This window comes from Gobio gobio (assembly GCF_949357685.1).
Source record: "Gobio gobio genome assembly, chromosome: 3".
Taxonomy (NCBI): Eukaryota; Metazoa; Chordata; class Actinopteri; order Cypriniformes; family Gobionidae; genus Gobio; species Gobio gobio.
This window is the reverse complement of record NC_137099.1, coordinates 55,644,063-55,670,014: the sequence shown is the minus strand read 5'-3', so window position 1 is coordinate 55,670,014 and position 25,952 is coordinate 55,644,063. Positions and strand designations below refer to the sequence as shown.

Below are 25,952 nucleotides of genomic sequence, written 5' to 3'. Positions count from 1 at the left end.
GCTCTTTATTATCAAACACACCCCGCAGTTTAGCAACAGTAGAGACTGCAGTTTACAACAATCCCTGATTCTGACGTTAAGTTTAGGTTTAGGGAGAAATGACAGCGCAAGGCTGTGAAGGGAAGGATGAGCTCGACGGAACACGTTAGTTTATAGGAATAGTTTTACCTCATATCATCTTTTTATAATTCTTGGAAGCCGAGGCCGAAATCGAAAATAAAATTAGATTAATATCACAGCACATCCCTAAAGTTTAAGCAGACTAAACTTGTGTGTAGTTCTCTTGGCCATCTATGGCGTTTAAATAGTGTCAAATCTCATGCACATAAAACAAAGACGCGCGCACATAATATGAGCGCACAGAACGTATCCGCGTGCAGAAATGCGCCATCGTCACTCATTAAGCTGACTGTGGTGTTGTGTAGCTGTAGCTCCACGTGAGAGAGCTCGCTTTCTCTCAATTCTGGATTGCGAATAGCAAAAATGCATCACGTGGGGGATGAGTACAGCGCAGTCAACGGTTTAAAACTTGCAGATGTCCTGGTCAGTGTACACACGATGATGGACAGGAGTCATAGTCACTAGGGCTGGGCAAAAAAATCGATTTTTCGATTAATCGTTTTTTTTATAATGTGGTCGATTCAAAATCGATTCTCAAGGCCAAGAATCGATTCTTTTCCCCCGGGGGTTTCCAGTCGATCCTGCCCGGTATCGCATATATGCTTGTCGTTAAGATAAATACAAATGGCAATCGCATCTAAGGAAGGCACGCAAATAACAGAGATGGTGACGAATATAATGCATCATCCGGGGCATGAATCAAAGCTCAGACGCTCCTGGAGGGAGCCTCCATAAAAACGGACAGAGTCTGAATGACGGTCGGCTAAATCGCAAGAAATGCTTGTCCTTTACTGAAAATTGCTGAATATCATCCAATATCCTTTTTATATTTCAAAATATCCATAAAAGCAAAATTGTATGCATTTGAAATATAGAGATGGGTTCTGTTTTAATGTAGGCCTACCCAAGTGTACCTATAATAAAAAGAGTTTAATATACAGGTTTGTGGCTCTTAATTTCTTTTTAATTACCCACTTGTAAACTCATGTTCACTGTTCTTTTTTATAAATATAGTAGGCTATTTGAATTAAATCTATATTCATTGAGTTGAATCGAAATTTAATCGAAAATCCGAACCGAATCGGAACATCTGAATCGATACCCAGCCCTAATAGTCACCTATTCGTCATTCAATTAAAGCCATTCAACTGGGCTCTCAGAGTTGGTTATGTTTATAAAGAGGCGTAATCCACGCTGGATCACTCTCCCACTCTTTACTCTAATAAGGATACAACTTCTTTATGCAGATATAACTGTATATTTATGGCACTTTAGCATTGCGATCACTTGAATATACAGCTACAAGATATCGCGCTAAAAACCCTTCAGCCATGAATGAGTGTGTCTGCCTGTTGATCGCTGATTGGCTGGAAGTGTGTGCTCGTCAGCGACGTCAACACCAATGCCAGATGACTCTGCATGTTACTCTCAAACCATTCGTAGGCGAACTCATGAACTCGAACGTGATATCAACACAGTTTTTATATATACGGCGCCGGAATACTTTAAGCCCTGTGTAATTCAATCCTCTTGGACAACACTGTTCAAATTGCATGCTTGTTGGGCAAATTTCATATCTATAGATCCAGAGTGACAGCTTCTAAACCTGTTTTTTCCCTGTTACAAAAATGCAGATTCCCTACTTAAACTACAGAGAGCCTTTAAAACACCCTATGTTTCAACTAAGATCATCAAGTACATTATGAATAGCATGGAAACTTGTTTCCGCCATGACAAAAAAGATCATTCTGACTTCTTCTGTTTTTTTCTGCTTATAACTCACAATTCTGAGAAAAATGTGGAGCCCCTAAAGCGACTTCATGCCATCCCTCATCATATTGGTGATAATGCCACTTGTTACAAACTGCATTGTTAATCTTTGGTAATTAACCTATCGGTAAGCCCCGCCCCCCTTAGTTACTGTTGCTAACTCGGACAAACTGTCGGTGTGAAAACCTTATCCCAAGATGTTTTTGGACACAGAATGTAGCGTAGCCCGTCTGATTGATGGCCAAACTTTACTGATTTTGAAGTGTATTACTTCGTTTTTCACTCCAAAAAATTCATGGTTAGAGTTGAACAAACAAAGCAGAAGTGCGGATTAACGTCTCATTCTCAAACTCTCTCTCCCCGTTGCATTACCATTACCATACACAGCAAATTACACAAAAACACTCATACAACTAACAGTAAACATATACAGACATTATGCCTTTTCGGGGGTGCTAATAAACTGTAAATTATGTATCTGAAAACAACTCTGATAAACTGCTAACTCTCCCTTTCACTACCTGTAGACTATAATACCCATCAAAATAGAAGTCCTCCTTAGTAAGACAGATAATGTAGACCTTAAACATATCTAAACTCACAGAAATATAAAAAATGTATACAAAAACAAACGTGGGAACAGTTAGTTATTTTGGTTTGTATGTTAGCAGGGACTTTAATCGTAACTTAATGAAAGTATGACCACCAGAAAATCCCCTCAGGATACCTGGAGTCAGTGTTAAAGTACCCCAGACACATCGTTTTACCATTTTTGTAGCATAAACACCATCAAAACGATTAGAGATTGGGATTTTCCAATGTTTCTCTATGGCGCTGAAACCTAAAGATGTCCGAGTTCCGGTGATACTCAACTGCTATTGGCTCATCTGCATTCGAGGGGCGGGGCTTACCGATAGGTCAATTAGATACAATAAAAACCCCCAAGACCCAAGAATAAGATATTGAAGATCAAATAAGAGGCTAAAGGTGAAGTGTAATGTTAATGCATGCATGAGGAGGACAGACGTGTGTGAAGCAGAGCAGGACGGACACTGGAGATGGATGGCGCCGCAGCTTACCTCCGCATGCAGTCCAAAGCTCGCACAAAGTAATCTTTATTGAGCTGGTGCTCATCCCGCAGCAGAGAGCACTGCTCCAGCGTCACTGACATAGACGTCCTGTCTTTGGCACTTTTACAGCTGGTGAAGCGGATGCCATTCATCCGTCGACAGATCTGAGGAGAGAGGTGACCGATGGGATTGTTTTTACTTTCGCTGCCTCAGGATAAAGTATAATGTTGATGAACTGATGGTTGATTGATATACTAAGCAAGAATATAACATGCAATACAATACGAATTATATATAAAATAACATGTGCAAATACATATACATACATTACCAGTCAAACTTTGGGGTTGGCAAGTTTTTTTGTTTTTCTACTTAAAAAAGGGATTAAAGCATCCAAGGTTTTAACTAAGATCCTCAAGCCCATTATGAATAGTTTATATATTTCCACCTACACTATATATAAACTAGCAATTGCAGTGTTTTATTGTTTATTCTAAGCATATTCACATGGGTCCCGCAGGTTTGTGACAGGACGTTTTTTCATCTAGAAATATAGAAATATATACAGGTTTCTAGCCTGAGCGGTGAAATCAAATCGCCGGGAGATCGGGCTGGGTTTACTCAGTCTAGCCAAGACTAGTATTTTGACGTAATTTTGTGTGTATGTCTCCATTCAAGCTCAATGAGATGCAAAAGAGAGCTCAATTCTGCATTTCACACTGTTTGAATCTCGACTTTCTGTGTGTGTGCACCAAGTGTGTGAATACTGAATTTAGTTATTTTTCGCCACTTCTTGTGCTTGAATGGTTTAACCCTCTGATGCTCTTCGGTCATTTCTGACCGGAAAATTTTCTGTTTTGACATTTTAAAATTCACTGCTTCATCGGAATGATGAAACTTGGTGTCTTTTCTAGCATTAGGTATGTAAACACAAAAAAATTGGGGTCATGATTTGAGCATGCTAATTGGTCGTAAAAAAAAAAAAGTAGCGTTCATTGTCTTCGGTCATAATTGACCGACCATAGGAAATGAATGGGAAATCGGCAAAAACACAAAAATTCTCTGAATATTTGTGTGTACAATCTACAAATCGCCCACGATGCAGAAAAAAAGTACACAGCAGTAAAGGGGTGACACTCTAAAACATCAAGAGTGTGATATTGACACACACACACACACACACACACACACACACACACACACACACACACACACACACACACACACACACACACACACACACACACACACACACACACACACACACACACACACACACACACACACACACACACACACACACACACACACACACACACACCTATGAAAAACTGAACCTATGAACCACATTTGGAATTTTTAAAAATCACAGCTTCATCAGAATGATATGAAACTTGGTGACTTTTCTAGCATTAGGTATGTAAACACACAAAAATAATTGAGGGCATGATTCGAGCATGCTAAGTGGTCGTAAAAAAAATACTCCCACTTGTGCTCTTCGGTCAAAAATGACCACCATAGGAAATGAATGGGAAATCTGCCAAAACACAATTTCACAGAAAAAAATATATTTTTCTAACAAAAAAATTAATTAAAAAAATCTAAAACTTTATAATAAATAGTCTTTGAAATGTTTTAAATATATATTCAAATCCATCAAAAAAAAAAAAACTAGGGAATTCTCCATAGAGACCTCTAGTGATTACACCCATGGTTGCATGATTTCTTAAATAGCGCCCTCTTTTGGAATAAATCTGCTTTAAAAATATATATATTTTGAAGGCCTAGTCTTTATTTTAACCTGAAATACTGCAATAATTAAAAAAAAAAAATTACCAAAAATGTTTTTTGTATAATTTTCAATGTCAAAAATAGACCATAATTATTGCATAAATATTAAAAAATACCATCAAATCATCTCAAAAGAAAAAATTAAAAAGAAAAAAATATTATTGAAGAAAAATAAATTGCATTGGTTTTACTGGGGTGGAGGAAGTTTAATTTTTAGGTGTCCGGTCACTTATGACCGGGAAGACAACCAATAATGCAACCCCTAAACGAAGAGCACCAGAGGGTTAAAATAGCTTGAATGTGTAAATCGGCAAGACTCAGTAACATGTGCAAATGATACACTTTAAACATGGCCAAAATTAAAAAAAAAATTGTTGGACGTATGACTGTGCCAAATACACTCCTTCAGGATTCAAACAAGTTTCACAAGGTATTATTTTTAGGGTATGGCCCTTTATGAAATCATAAAGAGTGTAATTACTTGTATGGGCACTTCTCCCAGATGAGAGCATGCGCGCATGAGCAAAAGCAGGAGCGCACACATCAACAAGCTTCGTTCCGGTCACGGGACGGGAGCCTTCGGCAGCCATTTTGTTTTTAGACCACGAAATCAACAATGTCACTAAAGAAGTGTGTTTCTGGTTGTGAGGGAAGGATAACCTTGTTCCAATTTCCCAAATAACCCAGCGTTAAGGAAACAGAGGATGCGGATTGTTTTTCCAGAATTCTGCATGTGTGTTTGTTTGTTGAGTCAAAACCGCAGGCGGTGAGTGAAACTGCATCAAATGTCTGTGTTTTGTTGTCTATATGAGCAGTGTTGGGGTAGTTACTCAAAAAAAGTAATTAGTTACTAGTTACATCGGTAAATTGTAATGAGATTACTTTACTGGTTACTGTATTTGAAAAGTAACTTCACTACTTATTACTTTACTTTCCCATTTCTTAATTTACAGTGTAGATATATGGACAAACATCATATGGCTCTATGGCAGTGTTTCCCAACCTTTTTTCAGTCATGGCACCCTTTGAAAATGTTCTACATTTTGTGGCAACCCCTCACATTTCGGTACGGTTCAGTATTTGCTATGTTCAGGGAAAAAAGGACTACTGTCAAATAAAGATAAAGAGAATAATAAGAACAAATAATTTAAATACGAGCAGCAGCACAAATAAATACTATTGAGCAAAGACACTAATAAAATAAACTATGCTTTTCAGGTTTTTCAGGTACGTCTAACATTAGTTTTCAGGTACATAAATGGATCAAATGTAAAATAACATTGTATATTTGACTGTATAAATTAAAGATTAATCCTATTAAATTTCCAAAAGCTATTCAATCAAGAGCAGTGAGTGATGCCCTTGTGTTTTGTTGTTTGACATTAAACAGACAGCAGTAAAGGCTACTGCCCCTTAAGGCATACAGACTATGTCTGCTAGGATACTCATCAAGATGGGAATGTTGACATAGTTTTTGTGTGAGTTTGTCCATTCAAGAGCAAGACTTGAAAGAGAACTCAATATTTGCGCGCTGTGAGACGTGTGCGCGCTTTCAGATGAGTGCACAGACACAAAATCTTCTCACAGCGCGCGCGACTTCTCTTTCGCGTCTTCTGGCACTACACCCGGGTGATGACGGCGAAAATGACTGGTCATATTCGAACATACGGCAGAACTCGCATGAATTGAACAAAGTTTACAAAGAGAGAATTTGAAGGACTTTTACACGGCACCCCTGCTCTTGTCAGACGGCACCTCGGTTGGGAAACACTGCTCTATGGCAACGGTGCACGCAGCACTTAAACATATCAGATCTTTACACACAGGCAAACACGGCTTGAGTAGCACAGGAAAGCGCGTTCCTATAGTCTAGTAAAGTCGTGTAGTTACCAATATTTTTAGTGTAATGCGTTACTTTACTTCATTACCCAAAAAAGTAATATCGTTACTGTAATCCGTTATTTTGTAACTCGTTACCCCCAACACTGTCTATGAGTGCATATAATGTAAACAACACAAACGTATATTGAATAGAAAGTTGTCCAGCCCATTGCACTCATCCACGAGTTCGGCTGTGTAATCAAGATTAACATGAGATGAAATCTGTGTGTGTTATGAACCCTTTAAACTTGCGAATCACATGAGAGCCGAACCCAGTGACCTGGACCACACGGATTACGGATCCACTACAATCCATTACACCCCTAGTTTATATTTTGACAAACAGCCAAAAATGGCATTTGTTTTGGCATATGTGGGGTTATGAAACACAATTGCACACACTTCCTGCACAGACTCCCCAAGTTCAGCCTCACCATTCCTGCAAGCCACAGGATCTCCACGTTCTTCCTCTTCTTGGTTACTACATTTTGTCCGAGGGTGTCGAGCAGTTCCTTAATGTCTGTCTGTGTCTGAAAACCCGGCAGGCCTTCGGGAAGACGAGACAAGGAGAGAAGACACTTGAGATGTCATGCATCAACGAGTTTAAAGAGGGCTTGTTTGTCCCTGTATCGACAAGCACTAAAAGATCAGATTGAAAAGTCTGGGGACATGTTATTTTTTCGATAAACAGAGATGGAAAGAAGACAAGATGTGACACGTTGCGATGCAGCTTGGCATCCGTCTGCTGGGAGCATTCATCATCCGAAGCGTCACGCTCCATAGACGTGATTGACATATTAGAGAACAATAAATTCCTGCACTCGAATCCTTCAAACATGAGACGCTGTGCTGTGCACAAAGAACACCATCAGGTGACTGTAGGATATTTTTTAAGCCTTATATTCATTCAAGACCTCCTTCGTATTACTTCCTTTTCAAAAAGCGAGGTGATAAACATATACTTTAAACAAGATTTGAATAATGCTTTAGTAAATGTTGAAATTAACAAATATAAATAAATGCTTTATAAGTGCAACAATATGCAAGTGCTGTGAATAGTCTCAGTTAGTTTTAATAGATATACAAGTGTTGATGAAAAAGTTGCTTCTTCAGCGGTTTCTGGAAAATGGCTAAAGACTCAGTAATTGTTGAACATAGGCCTTTATCACAGAGGAATTGAATACCGGAAGTGCGCGTCGAAGCAGTGTGCTGATTCTTCCGGTTATGCATGTTTTCAATGTGCTGTGAACACCTAGCTGAACAAACGACAATAAAAATAAGCATCTGGAGGATGATTTAAAAATCTGGACATTTTCCGAGACAGGAGAAGAGATAAACTGATCATTACTGTGTACAGGATTTTCCAAACTCTGTTGAACTTGTAGTTTTTTAATCCGACATAAGCCGAGGGTCGTAAACATACGTGATTATTTCACCACACGGTGTCAGTGCACGTCTAAATAGTGTCCGCGATTAAGTGTGTGTGAGACATGACGAATAAGATCTGAATGAACATATTGATTTGTATTAATATTTTAGTCATTGTTCTGTCACTTTTCAATGACAATCATTTCACTGTAGCCTACAGTATATGTAATTCACACATTTATGCCAAAATTCAGTCACGCTGTTAACGTATTACTGTTTAAGATGAATTAAATGCTTAACATTGTTTACTTTCTTTAAGGCAGTTACCGCGCATTCATTCATCTATTTATTACATGAAAATGAAAAAAAACATGGTTACTACATTCTTACTATAATAAAACCATGGTTAACTTTCGTAAGGGTTATTATCAGTCAAATTAATTAAAAAATGTAACAACAGGTATGAAATATGATTAGCAAGAGAAACACTGTTAATGAGAAGACAATCACTGGACTGCGGCAGGTTAGAAATGTATTTATTATTCAGAATGCACATTTGTATGGGAACATTTCAGCAGGCTGACGATATGAGACGTAAACATCCGCAGTTTGGAAATGCATAGGCCTACAACACACAAACATACAACTTCATCCCACCATATCAGTCTCACCCATGCTCTCCTCTCCTTTTAGTGTCAGAAAATGGTCAAATCTGAGGTAAGGATGTCATTATTTAGTATGAGAGCACGGGATCGCTGCAGTTACACCCGCGTTTTGATTGAGTCGCGATGGGACCGGAAGTAGAGATGCACTGCTTCACTTACCGGAAATAGGAAGTGTGATAAAGGCCTATTAACTGAGCTTAATAAACATTAACTGAGATTAATAAACATTAACTGAGATTAATAAACATTAACTGAGATTAATAAACATTAACTGAGATTAGTATTTTTCATGGATAGTTCAGGTTAACTAATGTAATCTTATTGTAAAGTGATTAATAAGAATGTTGAGAAATTATTGAGAATGTTGGGTTACGCTTTATTTTAAGGTGTCCTTATTTCAGTATAATAATTACACTCTTAAAAATATTGGGTTATTTTTTCTACCCAAATCCTGGGTTGAGCCTTTTGGGTCATTTTTTCGGGGTTATTTTTTTTCAGTGTTTGGGTAGTTTTTGTGTTACTCAGCTCCTGGGTCAGACGTAACAACCCAGTGTTTGGGTAGATTTTGTGTTACTCAGCTCCTGGGTCAGATGTAACAACCCAGTGTTTGGGTAGATCTTGTGTTACTCAGCTCCTGGGTCAGATGTAACAACCCAGTGTTTGGGTAGTTTTGTGGTACCCAGATCCTGGGTCAGACGTAACAACCCAGTGTTTGGGTAGATTTTGTGTTACTCAGCTCCAGGGTCAGATGTAACAACCCAGTGTTTGGGTAGATTTTGTGTTACTCAGCTCCTGGGTCAGATGTAACAACCCAGTGTTTGGGTAGATTTTTGTGTTACTCAGCTCCTGGGTCAGACGTAACAACCCAGTGTTTGGGTAGTTTTTGTGTTACTCAGCTCCTGGGTCAAACGTAACAACCCAGTGTTTGGGTAGTTTTTGTGTTACTCAGCTCCTGGGTCAGATGTAACAACCCAGTGTTTGGGTAGTTTTTGTGTTACTCAGATCCTGGGTCAGACATAACAACCCAGTGTTTGGGTAGTTTTTGTGTTACTCAGCTCCTGGGTCAAACGTAACAACCCAGTGTTTGGGTAGTTTTTGTGTTACTCAGCTCCTGGGTCAGGCTTAACAACCCAGTGTTTTTTAGATTGAGAAGTACTGAGTAATATTAATTAACAACCTGGACTTACTTTATAATGAGGGCCAGGGTTTGGTGTGGGGTTAGTTGCATGTAATTGTGCATAATTTACTGTTATTACTGTAGTAAGTACATGTAAGACGTGTAACAGGGACACTGTAAAATAAAGTGTTACCGAAATCAATATTTGCAGTTTCTCCAATGGTTCCTCAAGTCTCTTGAGATAAAAGTGTCTGCTAAATGACTCAATGTAATATAAAACACAAAGCTGAGTTGTATGCGTGTGGAACTTACATTCAGACGGCACTGTGTTTGTTAAGGATTTATAGTAACCTTCTAGAATCTCGAAGTTCTTCTGGTTTATTCTCTCCTGTAAAGATATGTCACCAAACCTGAGAGGGAGAGACACAGAGAGAGCACAACAATCATGTATCAGCTCAGACATGCTTTCTGGAGTGTGCTTCACTGAGCATTCAGGCTCGTAGGGATAGTGTTTCATGTTAATCTATCAGTGCTTGTACCTCTCAGCGATGGTTTGCTGCTCATTTATGCCCACGTTGAAGAGCACGGGAAGCACGCGTAGCGGCTTGCCCTCGCGCAGCTCGTCCGGGAGCGTTTGGAAGGCATGATGTGGGAGAGGCACCTCGACAGTGTAACGGTCTCTGGGATACAAAGAAAAAGGTCACATTCCTAAACTCTGTTAACACCAGCATGCAGCTGCTCAACTTACAGGTTCCCGCAGCTTCTTTAACAGTCCCCCCCCCCCTTTTGAAACTCATTTTATAGAGACTGGACAGTGCAAATGTGCTTATACACTACACTCCATGGGTGTCGGAAACCAAAAAAATGTGGAAACTAGGGGTGTAACGATACACATTCGATACAAATCGCGATACTAAACTCACAATGTGATATTTTAAGCCAAAATGAAGAGTATATATTTCTATATCTAGAATGACTTTATGGTATTTAGTCTATAACCACATTGAATATAAATACAAACGCACCAAACTGCAAGTTTATGACCAAAAATATTCAGTAATTTGGCCTTTATTACTCATTTAATAGGCTACATGTCTACATTAAAAATTAAATAAATTGAGATATTAGCCTACATTTCTGACAAAATACCAGGGTTAAAGTGAGTGTCACAGTAAATCCATGATGGTGAATTGTTTATTGAAAAGTATTCCAACTGGATCGTTGTGGCTCAGTGTTTCTCCTGATTTGCACATTAGTGTTGTTGATTAAGTCAGCGTTGTTTCAACTGAGAGATTTGCAGCTTGTACCGGACACCTCTACGCCGAACTCGAACGCTTCTCACTGGCTGTTTAGTGGTCGCGTGATCGAGACACTCAGCAAGGAAACACATTTGTTCAGACTCTAGTAGCGCACTAGTAGCGCTGTTTCATTCCGCCTTAGGCGTGTTAATGTTTCCCTGGCCTTAAAATCTAGTACTGCCAACTTGTGTTGACATTGTGAAACTGCATGATTTGAAAATGATGCATCATATATTTTAATGTGCATTGGCAGACACATACAAACACCCTGTGTATCTCTCACCGTCTACCGCTGATGGTGGGCTGCAGGCTGCCTGCTTCTTCAGACGCTGCCTCTGTGATCCTGAAGGTCACTCTGTGCAGGTCAGAGATCCCCACCTCCATGTCCTCCAGCATTCCTACTTCTTCACCTGCATGACAAAGACCTGTGTTAATATGCGGCTATACAGCCCCATACGCAACACACTGCGATGCTCTGTGTATTCTGACACCTTTCTATCAGAACCAGCATTAACTTCATGAATAATTTGAGCTCCAGTAGCTCGTCTGTTTGATCGGACCACACGGGCCAGCCTTCGCTCCACACGTGCATCAATGAGCCTTGGCCGCCCATGAGCCTGTGGCCGGTTCTCCACTGTTCTTCCTTGGAGCACTTTTGATAGAGACTGACCACTGCAGACCGGGAACAGCCCACAAGAGCTGCAGTTTTGGAGATGCTCTGACCCAGTCGTCTAGCCATCACAATTTGGCCCTTGTCAAACTCACTCAAATCCTTACGCTTGCAGACATCCCAACCTGAAAAAAGTCATTTCAGGCAGGTATCCCGAGAACAACCCTCCCCCCCCCCCAAAAAAAAAAAAAAAACATGAAAGGAGGAAAGGTATCTCAAAGATGACATTTCGGGCTTCCGGTTATGGCGTCGAGCTGAACGGCAGCACTTCTCCCCGCTCCGTCGCTGAACTTCAGATTATCGCTGTAAAACCGCCCAACTTCTACTCTAAAACTACTTAAAGTCAACCCAATGTCATTGTAAGTTAAACATGCCTAGGGGAGTATCAAAGAACAAGTATAAGAAATCGCTAAACTCTCTGGACTTTCAAGCTAGCGAGGAAAGTGTCTCAGAACCCGAACACAGTGAAGGAGACGCCATGTCGGTGGACACGGACAGCGCGCAGGTGAACGATATAACCAGCGCTGATATTATGCAAGCCATCAAATCCCTCAAACATGACTTTCATACAGAAATTAGTGGTGTGTTAACGGCTATTAAGGATGTTCAGGCGAACATACACGAGTGCAACGGGCGCATCACACAGGCTGAAGAACGGGTATCCTCGGCGGAGGATTCAATTAGCGGCCTGCAGACAAAAGTCAGCGCGTTGGAAAGAAAGGTGAAGTTTTTGGAAACGAAGGCAGATGATCTGGAAAACAGAAGCCGTCGCAATAATATGAGAATCGTGGGCATACCAGAGAAGGAGGAGGGGACGGATTCTTGTGCTTTTATGGAAAAATGGTTTACCGAAAATCTAAGTGTGCAGCCGCCGGTGATATTGGAGAGAGCTCACCGCATTACCGGGTCGAAGAGCGCCCCCACTTCCTCCCCGCGGACTTTCATTGTGAAGTTTCTAAACTATCGAGACAAGGAGCGCGTATGGAGAGCATCAAGAGCAAAAGGCCAGTTGATCTACAAGAATAACAGCATCAGGTTCCACCCGGATCTATCAGCTGAAGTATATAAACAACAGCGAGACTTCTATGAAGTGCGGCAGAAATTGAGGGAGAAGGGAGTTGACAAACACAGGATGCTTTTTCCAGCCAAGTTGCTTGTGACCCACGGAGGACGCACACACACTTTCAACACGCCTACTGCAGTCCATCAGTTCATTAATGATCTGGGAGGGGACGCATGATGGAGCTATGGTGACAGACATCTTTTTCATGACGTGTTTCTGTTGCTTGCTTCCCTCCCTGCTCTCCCGTTATAATTAACTTGTTGCGCGACTATATTAGGGAGGTAAGATACTAAGTTCTTGCTTGTTCTATGAGAGTCCTTGTTTTATTTTCTTTGCCCCCTTTTTTATTTTTATTTATTTCTTGGTTTTTCATTGGTTTCTAACTTGTTGGATGACTTTATGGGTGTAAAGGCAATGGCACTAAATCCTCTTCAGTGGCGGATAAAGGATCTTTTTGATTTTTATTTGTATTTTCTTCTCTAAATTCTGGCGATGAGAGTGGGAGACAAACGCAGGACATCTGTGATGGTTGGAGGGGACACAGATTTACTGCGGGACTGCAATAACGAACTTGCAGTCAAGGCCCAGTCTCCTTTTTGGAGGTTCTGGATAATCCTTCACTTCCTTGCAAAACTTTTTTTTTCCCGGCCGACTCAATTGTTTTATATGGTTTTGTTAATGTTACTGCAAGGAAGACCCATACGTTTATGGGTGAATAAATTGGAAGTCTGGATGCAAAATGTTATCATGTATATAGTTACAGTGTTCGTGTTAATGTTTTATTTTACAACATGGGATATGTATGACAATGAGCCCCAAGAACATAAAAGAACTGCAATGTTTGATAAATGGTTTGCATACGTAAGTGTTAATGGATAGCATAAGAGTAATTAGCTATAATGTTAAGGGCTTACATAACCCCATAAAAAGGAAAAAAATTCTCAATGAGCTTAAACATCTTAAATGTACTATAGCCTTTATACAAGAAAGCCACCTATCAGACTCTGAACATATGAAACTTAAAAGGTCATGGGCCAGCCAAGTGTATTTTTCATCTCATAGTTCAGGGAGAAGGCGTGGAGTGGCAATATTGTTGCACAGTTCACTGCAGTTTTGTTTACACTCAGAAATTACGGATAAAGAAGGGAGATTTATTCTGGTAAATGGGTCCATCTGTGGTGTGAATGTCTCTATGCTGAATATCTACGCTCCAAATGAAAGCAATCCTAAATTTTTTAAGAAAATTTGTGAAATGATTATAGAAAAAGCTAAAGGAATCATTTTGATTGGAGGTGATTTTAATTGTATTTTGTCAAATAGGATGGATAAAAACCCATCATCATTTGCCACGCTTTCAGGGACCAGTAGGATTCTAAAGCAAATGGTGGAGGATATGGGTCTGATCGATGCATGGAGACATATACACCCAAGAGATCGGGATTACACGTTCTATTCAAATCCACACTCCTCATATTCCAGGATTGATTATTTCTTTGTTGCTAAAAATGAGTCTTACAGAGTCCTAGATTGTAAAATACATAATATAACCTTAAGTGACCATGCCCCAGTTAGTTTGATTTGGGATTTGGGTAGGGTTTATAGTCCAAGCCTATGGCGCCTAAATGTCTCACTTCTAAATGATAATGCATTTAGAGATCATATAAAGGCGGAATTGGACCAATACCTTCACTTTAATGATACGAGTGAGATGTCACCAGTGATCTTGTGGGAGGCGGCTAAGGTAGTTTTGAGGGGAAAGATAATTTCATTTGCATCAGCTAAGGCGAGACTTAGAGAAGCCAAACGTAAAGAACTTGAAGAACAAATTAAACAGTTAGAACAGAGACATAAAAGTCAACTATCTACAAATGATCTAACTCAACTTAAGGAAGCCAGGAGGGCCTTGGGAGACTTGCTCACAAATAATACTGAGAGAAATTTAAGATTTCTAAAACAGCGCTATTATGAGAATGGGAGTAGAGCAAGTAAATTATTAGCATTCCAACTAAAAAAACAGATGAGCCTAACAGTTGTACAGAAAATTAAAAATAACGACCCAGATAAGCCCTTTCTGTATAAGCCAGATGAGATATCGGGAGCTTTTGCCACTTTTTATAAGAAACTGTACTCAAATACGGACACATGTACAGAATTTGAAAAAATTTATGCCTACTTAGAAAGCATAAACCTGCCAAAATTATCAGGAGAAGATTCACAAGCTATAGATCGATCCATTACGAGAGAAGAAATTGTAGAAACAATCAAGGGGTTAAAAAACAGCAAAAGTCCGGGCTCGGATGGATACTGTAATGAATTTTATAAGGCCTTTGTAGACGATATAAGCCCTATTTTAGAGAAAGCATATGCTTATGCATTTGAAAGGGGGGAATTCCCACCAAACTGGAAAGAGACAATAATTTCGGTTATTCATAAGGAGGGAAAGGACCCTACAGAGTGCAGTTCATATAGACCCATAGCGCTTCAAAATTCGGACTGCAAAATATTGACCTCCATACTGGCAAAAAGACTTAAAACAGTTATAACGACTCTAGTGCACCCAGACCAGACAGGCTTTATTGCTGGTCGCCAGCTGTCTGATAATATTCGTCGACTACTGAATGTTATGTCTTATGCCAAGTCTAAACCAGTGCCATGTATGGCATTGGCTTTGGATGCAGAAAAAGCATTCGACCGGGTCTCCTGGCCTTTCCTTTTTAGTGTATTGAGGAAATACGGTCTGGGTCCTGGCTTTGTTAAATGGGTCCAACTGTTGTGCTCATCTCCAAAAGCGTCAGTAAGGGTAAATGGGTGTTTCTCACAAAAAATTCTGTTGGGGAGGGGTTGCAGACAGGGGGACCCTCTTTCGCCTCTTCTTTTTGCCCTTAGTATAGAGCCCCTTGCACAGCTAATACGAGATAGCACCGATATTAGTGGTATTGAAGTGAATGGTGAGGAACACAGGTTGTCACTATACGCAGACGATGTAATTGTGTATATCTCAGATCCCACAAAGTCTGTTCCAAATTTAATGAAATGTACTGAGACCTTTGGATTTTACTCAGGTTACAAAATAAATGTGACTAAGACAGAAGCACTCCCCATGAACAATTTAATTTCCCCACAGATTAAATCTACTTTCTCATTTAAATGGCCCAGGGAGGGAATTAGATATTTGGGAATAAATATACCCCCTGACCTTAGTTTATATAAAAGTAATTATATTAAATTAATAGATAAAATGAAGCACGATTTGAACCGCTGGAATACACTTCCCCTTACTTTAATAGGCAGGGTGGAAGCTGTTAGGATGAATGTTCTCCCAAGGCTCCTCTTTCTCTTTCAAACTCTACCAATCTCTCCACCTAAATCTACTTTTAGTCTTTTAGATCGTCTCATCTCAAGATTTATATGGCAGGGTAGGAGACCCAGAGTTAGATATAAAGTCTTACAACTGGCAAAAACTAAAGGGGGTCTAGGCGTACCCAACTTGAAGCACTACTGGTTAGCGTCACAATTACGTGCAATGATAGTGTGGCTATCAGATGACACAAGTACAAGATGGCTCAATATAGAAAAAAGTTACAGTCCTGATATGCCTTTGTCAGTGATCCCCTTTAATAGGCTTAAATCCACCAGAGAACTTTTGGGAGAATGGTCGAACATAACATGCGTAGCTTGGAAGGAAATACAACAAATGTTTAAGCTAACAGTCGATTTCTCCGTTTTGAGTTCAATTACTTATATTCAAGATTTTCTTCCATTGAGACTTGATACAGGATTCAAAAACTGGAAACTTTTGAACCTTCAATATGTACACCAATTATTTAGTAATAACAACTTCAAATCATTTGAACAACTGAGAATAGAGTTTAAACTACCAAGAACAGACTTTTTCAGGTACCTACAATTAAGGAGTTTCATACTGAAACACCCAAACTGGAACAGATTAATAGAGCCCTCCCTTTTAGAACGGTATTTATTAAAAATTCAGGGTGGAGAACATATGAGGAAACCAATAAGCAATGTTTATAAAATCATTGCTTCAATGACAAGAGATAATTCATTCTATGTGAAAGACAAGTGGACTAGGGAGCTACGGCTCGAAATAAGTGAAGAAGTTTGGTTGGAGGTATGTACTCAGGCTCATAAAGTCACAAACGCCAATTTGTGGAAGGAATTTCAATGGAAAATAAATAACAGATTTTTCAGAACACCACAAGTTGTGGCTAAAATGAATCCGAATCAATCAAGTCAGTGTTGGAGGGGGGTGTGGAGAGACAATGGCTACTCACTCACATATTTTTTGGCAATGCCCTTTGTTGGATAACTTTTGGAAATCCATTTTTACATATATTAATAAAGTACTGAATGTTGACCTGATAAGAGACCCTCTGATAGCAATCCTAGGGATTAAACCAGCTGTGATACACAGTAGGAAAAAGATGTATTTATTACAGATATTACTGATAGCAGCAAAGAAAGCAATTACAATAAAATGGCTTAAGAGTGAGCCACCAAACCAAGCTGAATGGCTAACAATTTTGAGAAATATTTACACTATGGAAAAAATTACATATTCATTGAGATTACAGAGGGAACTTTTTATTGAAAGATGGGCACCATTAATGATGGTGATGGAGGACCATTAGAATTAACTGGTTATATTTGCCAGGGGAACTTGAATACAACCCATGTTTTGTTTTAAGTTGATGTTTGGTTTGTTCAAATTGTTTATTTTAAATGTTGTTAATCCTTTCTTATTTCTTCTTTTCCTTGTACTTTTGGAAATATTTTTCTGCGGAATTGATCATACATGTAAGGATGCGTGAATGTTATGATCCCCTGTAAAGGATATTGTTTCTGAGTGCAAGTAATTGTTGTAAAAGGAGATTTGAAGAACATTCAAAATAAAAAAAATAAAAAATAAGTAACAAAAAGATGACATTTCACCATAGAACATGACTTTACTTGATATAATATACGATTAATATATAATTTCTATAGGCCTATGCAATTATTTGTAATTATCTGCTTATACTATTTATGTAAACTGCTTTTATTTATATTTCATTGCAACTTTACACAGGTCTAAGAAGTTTGTTGTTTTCATGTAACGTTAGCCTTGGCAACTAGCCGACCTGAAAAATATGCACATGAAATTAAACTTGTTTAACTCAACCATAACATGTCAGTTACAAACTGTACAGCGTGCAAGATTGTCATTATGTTTATACTTTATACTTTCGTTTTTTGGGGCACTCTCCCTCTGCCATGGCGCTCCAGTTTCTAGATACACTGAACTGATTAATTCGGTTCGGGAGAAGAGATAAAAGCCCGCCCACACTGACAATTGATTGGTTGACTTATGGAAACAAGCCAATCAGGATGCTCTCCGTCTTACATGCGCTTCATTAGGTGCACACCAGCACACACACGCAAGGTCTCTCGCTCTCTCTCCCTCTCTGCCGTGCGCGCGTGCACAGTCTGTGTCTCACATGCGCGCTCTTGCTCGCTCGCTCTAGATTGCGGGAGAATTTAACTAATTTGCGGGCATCAGGGAGCCACTATCAATATGCGGGAGATTCCTGGAACTTCCGGGAGACTTGGGATGTCTGCGCTTGCCCATTTTTCCTGCTTCTAACACATCAACTTTGAGGACAAAATGTTCACTTGCTGCCTAATATATCCCACTCACTAACAGGTGCTGTGATGAAGATAGAATCAGTGTTATTCATAATGTTATGCCTGATCGGTGTATATATAAATATAGATACACAGTATATATAGATAAAAAATAAAGTTGTAATTATATTATAAAATGTAAAAGCTGTATCCTGCATCCAAATGGAAATGTATATTTTACATGTTGAACATTGTATTGTACATATTGTACAATATTTTATATGCTTAAATACATAAATTGTATAGTACATATCAATACTTTTTAGAATTGAATTATAAGGAGGCCTACATTTCGCAACATTTCTCTTCATCAAATTTTTTTTTAATGTATTATGAGATTGCTGCCTACATAAATAGCTCAAGGATTTGGAGCAGAGACATTATGATGTGTCCATAGGGAGTCTGTGGTGAGGTGGGCGTGGTTTTCGCGAGGTCTGCGGGCGGAGAGAAGGAAAGGATCCGAGCCGTGAGTAAGCGGCTTGAGCGCTGATTAAAAACACCTGTCTTTGATTACAGTAATTGGCGTGGAGAGAGCTATAAAGCCACTGCGAGAGAGAGATGGAGAGAGAGAGGGACTGGGACACCACTGCTGCTATCTGCCTGACCTGTGCCAAGAAATATTGTCTGCTGGAGAAAGTGGTTAAAAGCTGCTATAATTTGAGAGCTGTTTGCACCCGCGAGCGCTGTTATTTTGAGTTGTATTATAAATAAAGAGCACGTGTCCCAGTCACGCCGACCCCTGTCTACTTCCTTCCTTACCCTACGTCGAACCTTCATCACAGAGTCTTTGTCAGGTTTCACTAACTCAAGGGGTAAATTTGCTCCCAAAAGCAAAGCAAAGCAAAGCCAAGTTAACATTTACATTACATTACATTCATGCATCTGGCAGGGGCTTTTGTCTGACTTCCTCCTACATCCTCCAACATCCCAGCGCACCCTGGGAACCCATGATCATTACATTTCACTAATGCCATTCTTTACCAGTCAAGCTACACTCACATAAAAATAACTGGTTCATAAGAATGTTGTTCAAAGTAAAACTAAAGCTAATAAAAATAAATAAAGCTGATATGTAGCTCAAACAGTAGAGCGTGGCGCTAGCAACGCCAAGATCATGGGTTCGATTCCCAGGGAAAGCAAGAACTGACAAAATGTAAAATGTGTTGAATGCAATGTAAGACGCTTTGGATAAAAGCGTCTGCCAAATGCATACATGTAAATGCTAGGAATGCTGATACAATTCTGGCTGATACCGCTAATCGTGTTATGCCTGACAACCAATAAATGATACAGAAAAGTTCTGTACTGTTTTGTTTACATAAAATACAAATGAAATGCTAACAACTAAAATAATGCTTCAGTTGAATTTCGGCATCACAACATTGTGATGTACAGTATGAAAAATGGATAGTCGTTTTGAGATTTGGCAATGGTCACATTTAAAAGTGTTGTTTAATGTTTTTAAAGATTAAAAATGTAATAACTTTATGTGAGCATTAGATGTCTTAAATGTCAAATGCAAGAATAAGAGAAATGAGAATGCACAATTAAATATCAACGATACCATTTTTTGAATATTTAAAAAAAAAAGAGATTGTCCAATTTTCAATTATCAACACCATTTTGCATCCCTATGACAAAAGATGCCAAATTGACATAAATTTTTTTTAATTAATAATAAAACATGTAATAAAACTTCGACATGTAATATATTTCATTATATTAAAGTTACATTTATGCAACAAACGTGGCATTTAATATAAAATGTGTGTTCATACTGTATGTACACCTAGTTTGAATTAGGCTTGTCATGATTATTGATTAATCAATTAATCAATCTAATTGCAATTATTTGATAACTGCAATAACTGTTCAGTTTTCAATCACATTTTGACATCCCTTCAGCGCTGGGAAGATGAATGTGTATTTAAACTGGGTCATTTATGTAGTAGAAATGTGAAATTATTTTTGAATTGGGGTGTTATTTACGGCAGCATTTATTCTTATCATACCAAGCATATGACATTTTATTTACAGCATACAATCATGTTATGATTGCTCGAGAAACGAGAGCAGCGCGTTCCGATCACAAAACTCTCCTCTCCACCGTGAATAAATCACAATCCGAATGCACAAGGTTTTATCACTGACACTGAGGTGGTGTGCACAGTTAATGTGAGAATCAAAGGCGAAAGGTGTGTGACATACGTCACGACCACACGTTAGCGATTGGTTATGGCAGATCCAGAGCGGCTCTGGGCAGATCCAATAGTTTTAAACTTCAACAGAGTTCCATCCTTCAAGGAAGTTAACGCTTGTCAATGGAGAGTGGCCAGACTCTCTGTACAAATGAAATGTACGAGAGTCTGGTAAGACCAGGCTAAACTTTCATAGGAATTCATTGAAAAGTTGAAACACTCACTTTGCTCTGCACCGCTCCGTTCTGAATGCCCGAGCCGAGCGGCCGTGCTCATTTACATTCTGTGAGTGAGATCCCTCCCCTGTGGGCGGGTTGAAAACATGCGGAACTAGCTCGTGTAGTCTCTAGCCTCTGGCCAAAAATCCTCCGATGACTGATATTTGCGCCATCGGAGGATTTTTTCCAGAAATAAAATGCATAATTCTCTCGTCTCAGGGGGATATGAGGGGGGAAAGTACCATAATTTGAATATACTACCAGGTTTCTACTGATACAAAGCTTAATGCTAATTGCTGAAGTAACCCTTTAAAGTAAGAGCATACAATGCACAATATCGTGGCTCCTTTTCCATTGAAAGAATAAAAAATATGAAAAAAAACCCTCTGTTATAAAGTACACAGAGATATTTATATGAAATGAAGGTGTGTGAGTTTAATCTATATTAATTATATTATATTAAATTAAATTATATAAATCATAAGGGCCTATTTTATGATAATTGGTTTTATAATATATATGATTCCATGTAAAAAAAAACACGTATTAGGGTTACACTGTAAGTGACGTGAACAAAACTGAATGAAATTGTTCATCCCAATCACTTATATGACAATGAATCGTCAGCACAATATTCGTGACCGTGACAGGCCTAGTTCTAACAGTTGATTTGCACTGAGTTGTGTTCAGCAGGTTATTTTGCAGTGACTGCATATGTATGAAGTGATGGAGGACACTCACTGTAAGTACTGAGCAGACTCTCAAACTGGGCCACCAGTCCGACTGCATGCAGCTGTCTGAGAAAGCCCTTATCCTCCAGACCCGCGTATAACCGCATGACAAATCCACACGCCAGTGCAGCCAGCTGTGAACACAACACATATATCTTTACAAATGCCTTGTCATGACAAAATTAGACATGGGGTGGAAAACAATGGCAAGTCAAGACAATTTTGCTTTAAAGTCAGAACAGAACAACCCTTTAGCCTTCTCTAAAAGGTACGTTTTAAGTTTTACTTTAAACATGAATTCTGTAGCTATCACCAGACCAAGCTCAATTAAAGATTGAACATTGGTCTGGGGAGTCTGCTCTGTATTTTCTACTGCACAAGAGGCGTGATCAACGGGCATAAATTAAATGACTCTGTATGCAATTGGATAGTCCTTCAACCAATCAGACCACAAGAGGCGTGATCAACGGGGCAACGACCCATTGCTTCTCTATCCGTCATCGTGATAATCCCTCCAATAGCGCACCAGGTGGATAAGCCAGTCTGTGATTGGTTCCCGCAAAAGTGTAACAGAAGCAGTAGAAATGAATGTACGGGTTTCCAGACTGAGCTGCAGGGCGAAATCAAATCACCAACAGATCGGACTGGGTTTACCCAGTCTAGCAAAAGCCCAGTCTCCCTTTCTTTTTAAACACGATCTAGGAACCTTTAACAGCTTTTGATTTGACCTTAAACATCTAGCAGATATGTTAATAGTCACCATTTCAGATAGATAGGAAGCTGTCAGCCCATTTAAAACCTTGAAACAAAAAGTTAAATCTTAAACTCTATTTTAAAGCACACCAGAGAGTAAGACGGGGGTAATGTGCAGGGTTTTTCCTGCATTGAAAATGTTTTGGCGGCCGCCAAGACAAATTTTTGACCCGCCAAAGCCTTATTTGATGAGTTATTGTGATTTATGAGTGTAGAATAGATGACTGCTGCACTTGTGATACGGCCGTGTTAACTGAGTGACAGAGAGAACGAGCAGAGAGCTCCTCCCCCGCGCGACCGCTCTCTCTCTGTCTGTCGATTTCTTCTCATATTTCACATATTGGCTCATATTTCACATATTAATCAAAATCAAAAGGTCGGAAGACCGAATCCATGTTGCACGTGCCGCATTCGGACAATTTTTTCCCTTGAATTCCCGCTGGGTGTGAACTGCGCTCAAAAAACATTGACTCTTCTCTGACCAGCTGACATAAACCATAGTTTCAATAAACGGGAAAACATTATATTCAGTTATGAAGTGTATTCTGTATTGACAGATCTTTTGCGATGTTCTAACAGACGGGATTCGCACACAATGCGTCTGCTAATGTCCGATTCGCGAACCAATGACTCCTTTGAATCAAATCATTTTAGCGACTGGTTAGAACAACTGATCCGTCCAACACTGAACGAACGAAACAGTTTATTAATTTACTCAGAACACATCTGAGATGAGAACACAAGTGTGCTTATCCAATTTAGCAAAAGTGGATAGTAAGAATTAGTTTAATCATCCACAGTCATTCAGCTTATTTATGTTGACAATGTGTAGTGAAATATAATTTAGTGTAGACTGGAGTGAGGTGAGACCAGAACAAAGTTGTTAGCTAGCTGATAATTTTACAAAATTGTATATGGTAGAAAATTAGGCTATTTGTTATTTTTTTATGCTACTTTTTAATATTGATATGATTATACCAAAACAGATATTTATCAGTAAATATTGTAAAAAATGAGGATCAAAAGAAACAAACATCAAGGTAGAGATCATACATAATTATCAGATGTCAAAATAAGATAAGCAAAAATTACAAATGGTTTCTTTTCTCTTTCTATTTATTTTAAATGTATTGTCAGTATTGCGCTCACAGATCATGTAGGTAGAGTACTTTTTTACTGTGTGTGTGGATGACCATGTCTGTCAGACACCACCGAAGACCATTTTTGACCCAGGAAAAACCCTGATGTGCTCATATTTGCTTGTGCCTGTGAGAAGTCTCGCAGCTGCATTTTGGACTATTTGCAAGCAATTAATATAGGACTGACTAATACCTATGTATATTGAATTACAATAGCCTAAACGAGAAAATATAAATGTGTGAATTAGAATTAGTGAATTAACATTTTTAACTTTAGCTAGTAGTCACAGCTGGAAAAAGAACAATTTGACTACTGCATTAACCTGCTTATCAAATGACAGGGCAGAGTCAAGGACGACACCCAAGTTTTTAACAGATGGCTTTACATAAGCAGCTAAACTGCCCAACACGTTATTTAAGCCGCCAGAGATGGTCTAAACACAATTGCCTCAGTCTTACTCAAAAATATTGGACATCCATGCCTTAATGTCTGACAAACAAGCAGTTAAAGCACATAGACCAGAATTGTCATTATGCTTAATGGGCACATATATGAGTGCTGTCTGCAGAACAATGACATAATAATCCATGTTTTCTAAAAATTGAACCCAAAGGGAGCATATACAAAGAACAAAATGGGGGCAAGGATAGATCCTTGAGGAACTCCACAGGTCAATCGGGATTTTGAGGATAAACCTCCATTTATGTAGACAGAAAAAGATCTATTGTTCAAATAAGATTTGAACCAGTTCAAAGCATGACCTTAAATATCCACACAATGTTCGGAAGCGTGCTATAAAGCAACAATAAAGCAGTTCTACGGAAGATAATCGTGTCATTATTCAGCTCAAATCAGTTCTGTTGAATCAGTAATAGTGCAAAGTTCATCAATTATGAAACAAGTTCAGTTCAGATAAACAGCTCTACTTAAGACAACAGTTATTTAGCTCAATTCAATTCAATAACTGTGTCGCAAAGTTAATAAATTCGATTCAGCTATAAAGCAGCTCTGTGATCATCCAGCTCAATCTAGTTCAAGTTTTGTTCTCATCTGATAGTGTCAGTGCAGTCAAACGGATAACATTAAAGGTGAAGTGTGTAGTTTCTGCGACACTAGTGGCATGCAGCAGAATTACAAAAATAAAGCATATTTTCCACAACAACGCATACAATGCCTCTCAAACATCAGAAACACAGCTGTCACAGCTGTGAAGGCATGTCTCAACGGGTAAATGTCGCTGCTTTCAATAAAGGGGCCAACATATTAGGAATACTTTTAGCTGTGTTGCTATGTGTCAGGAGTAAGCAATTGAGCCTGTATCCTTGTGAAATAATGCATTACAGCTTTAAATAAATTAGGATTAGTTCAATTAGATAATATTTATTTTAGTGGTTAAAATGATATTGATATTTTGATATTTTGTTCAAATGATATTTTGCTGTATTTATGCAGGATCGCAAAAAATGCCGTCAGCCCATTCTGCTTTTGCATTAAATCGTGAGATGATATAATTATAATCTAATTTAAATACAAAAAAACTGCTCATGCTACATGATTCAAATGTAGTGGTTGCCTCTAATTTAGGGCTGCAATAACTAGTCGATAAAATCGATAATGATTTAAAATGAATTCTCATTATCGATTAGTCAGGTCTGCTCTCTGTGCACCATAAGCTTCCACCAGTTGCGCCAAACTACAGAATAACACATTTATATGAACAAAATGTGCATCTAGAAATAGTGGCGTGGAAACAGAGTGAGCTGATGCGGGAAAGGTACGTGATCCAAGTGCCCAAAACATGAAATTTGTTTATTTTAAGCTTTAAGCGAATGCATTAGTCCTCAGCGCAAAACGTTCATTTTACAGGTTATATCCACTGATCTTTATAGAGAACTAATTCACGCAAGTATTTCCATTTTGCATGAAAGAGTTAAGCCTTGTTTATACTCGCCGCGGCCGCAAGAGCGCGAGGGTGCGTGCGGCAAAAATGACGTCAACGCGGAGGGGGCGGTCTCGCGCGTTGGCTCCGCAAGACCCCATTTCGCCTGGCGGTGCGCAGCACATTTTTTGTAACTCCGCGCGCACCTCTGCATCCAAAGATGTACGATTTTGAGGCGACTTTGTCCGAGCTGGTGCGTCAGTACCGGCACATTTATGACCCTTCCATGAGGGATCATCGCGACAGCCAGATGGCACAGAATTCATGGAAAGTTTGCATTGATGGGCATCCATCCGTCCAACCATCCATTCCTTTTGTGAATAGGACTTTAGAATACATTTGCATTAAGCACCCAGTTTGCACTTGTCTTAAGTAACTGCTTACATTTTAAAAAATGAGCCTACACTAACTGAAATAGAACCTTTAATAAAATAAGGCATGTTTTATAAAAACTAACTGTACAAAGAGGCTTCATTTA

General features: G+C 39.0%; 1 protein-coding gene across 6 annotated transcripts in view; it reads right to left on the bottom strand.

Annotated features, from left to right (window-relative positions):
* Positions 1 to 25,952, bottom strand: part of inpp4b (inositol polyphosphate-4-phosphatase type II B) — a 308,267-nt gene that overhangs the window by 12,364 nt on the left and 269,951 nt on the right. For 5 of the 6 annotated variants that reach the window (XM_079812754.1, XM_079812753.1, XM_079812757.1 and 2 more), the window contains 6 exons: positions 21,653 to 21,776; positions 11,364 to 11,490; positions 10,322 to 10,462; positions 10,095 to 10,192; positions 7,067 to 7,179; positions 2,970 to 3,124 (listed from right to left, as the gene is read on the bottom strand). In XM_079812754.1, coding sequence (XP_079668880.1) covers positions 2,970 to 3,124; positions 7,067 to 7,179; positions 10,095 to 10,192; positions 10,322 to 10,462; positions 11,364 to 11,490; positions 21,653 to 21,776 — 758 coding nt within the window. Of the gene's footprint in view, positions 1 to 2,969; positions 3,125 to 7,066; positions 7,180 to 9,160; positions 10,193 to 10,321; positions 10,463 to 11,363; positions 11,491 to 21,652; positions 21,777 to 25,952 lie in introns of those variants that run through there. The other variant, XM_079812758.1, reaches the window with a different exon arrangement.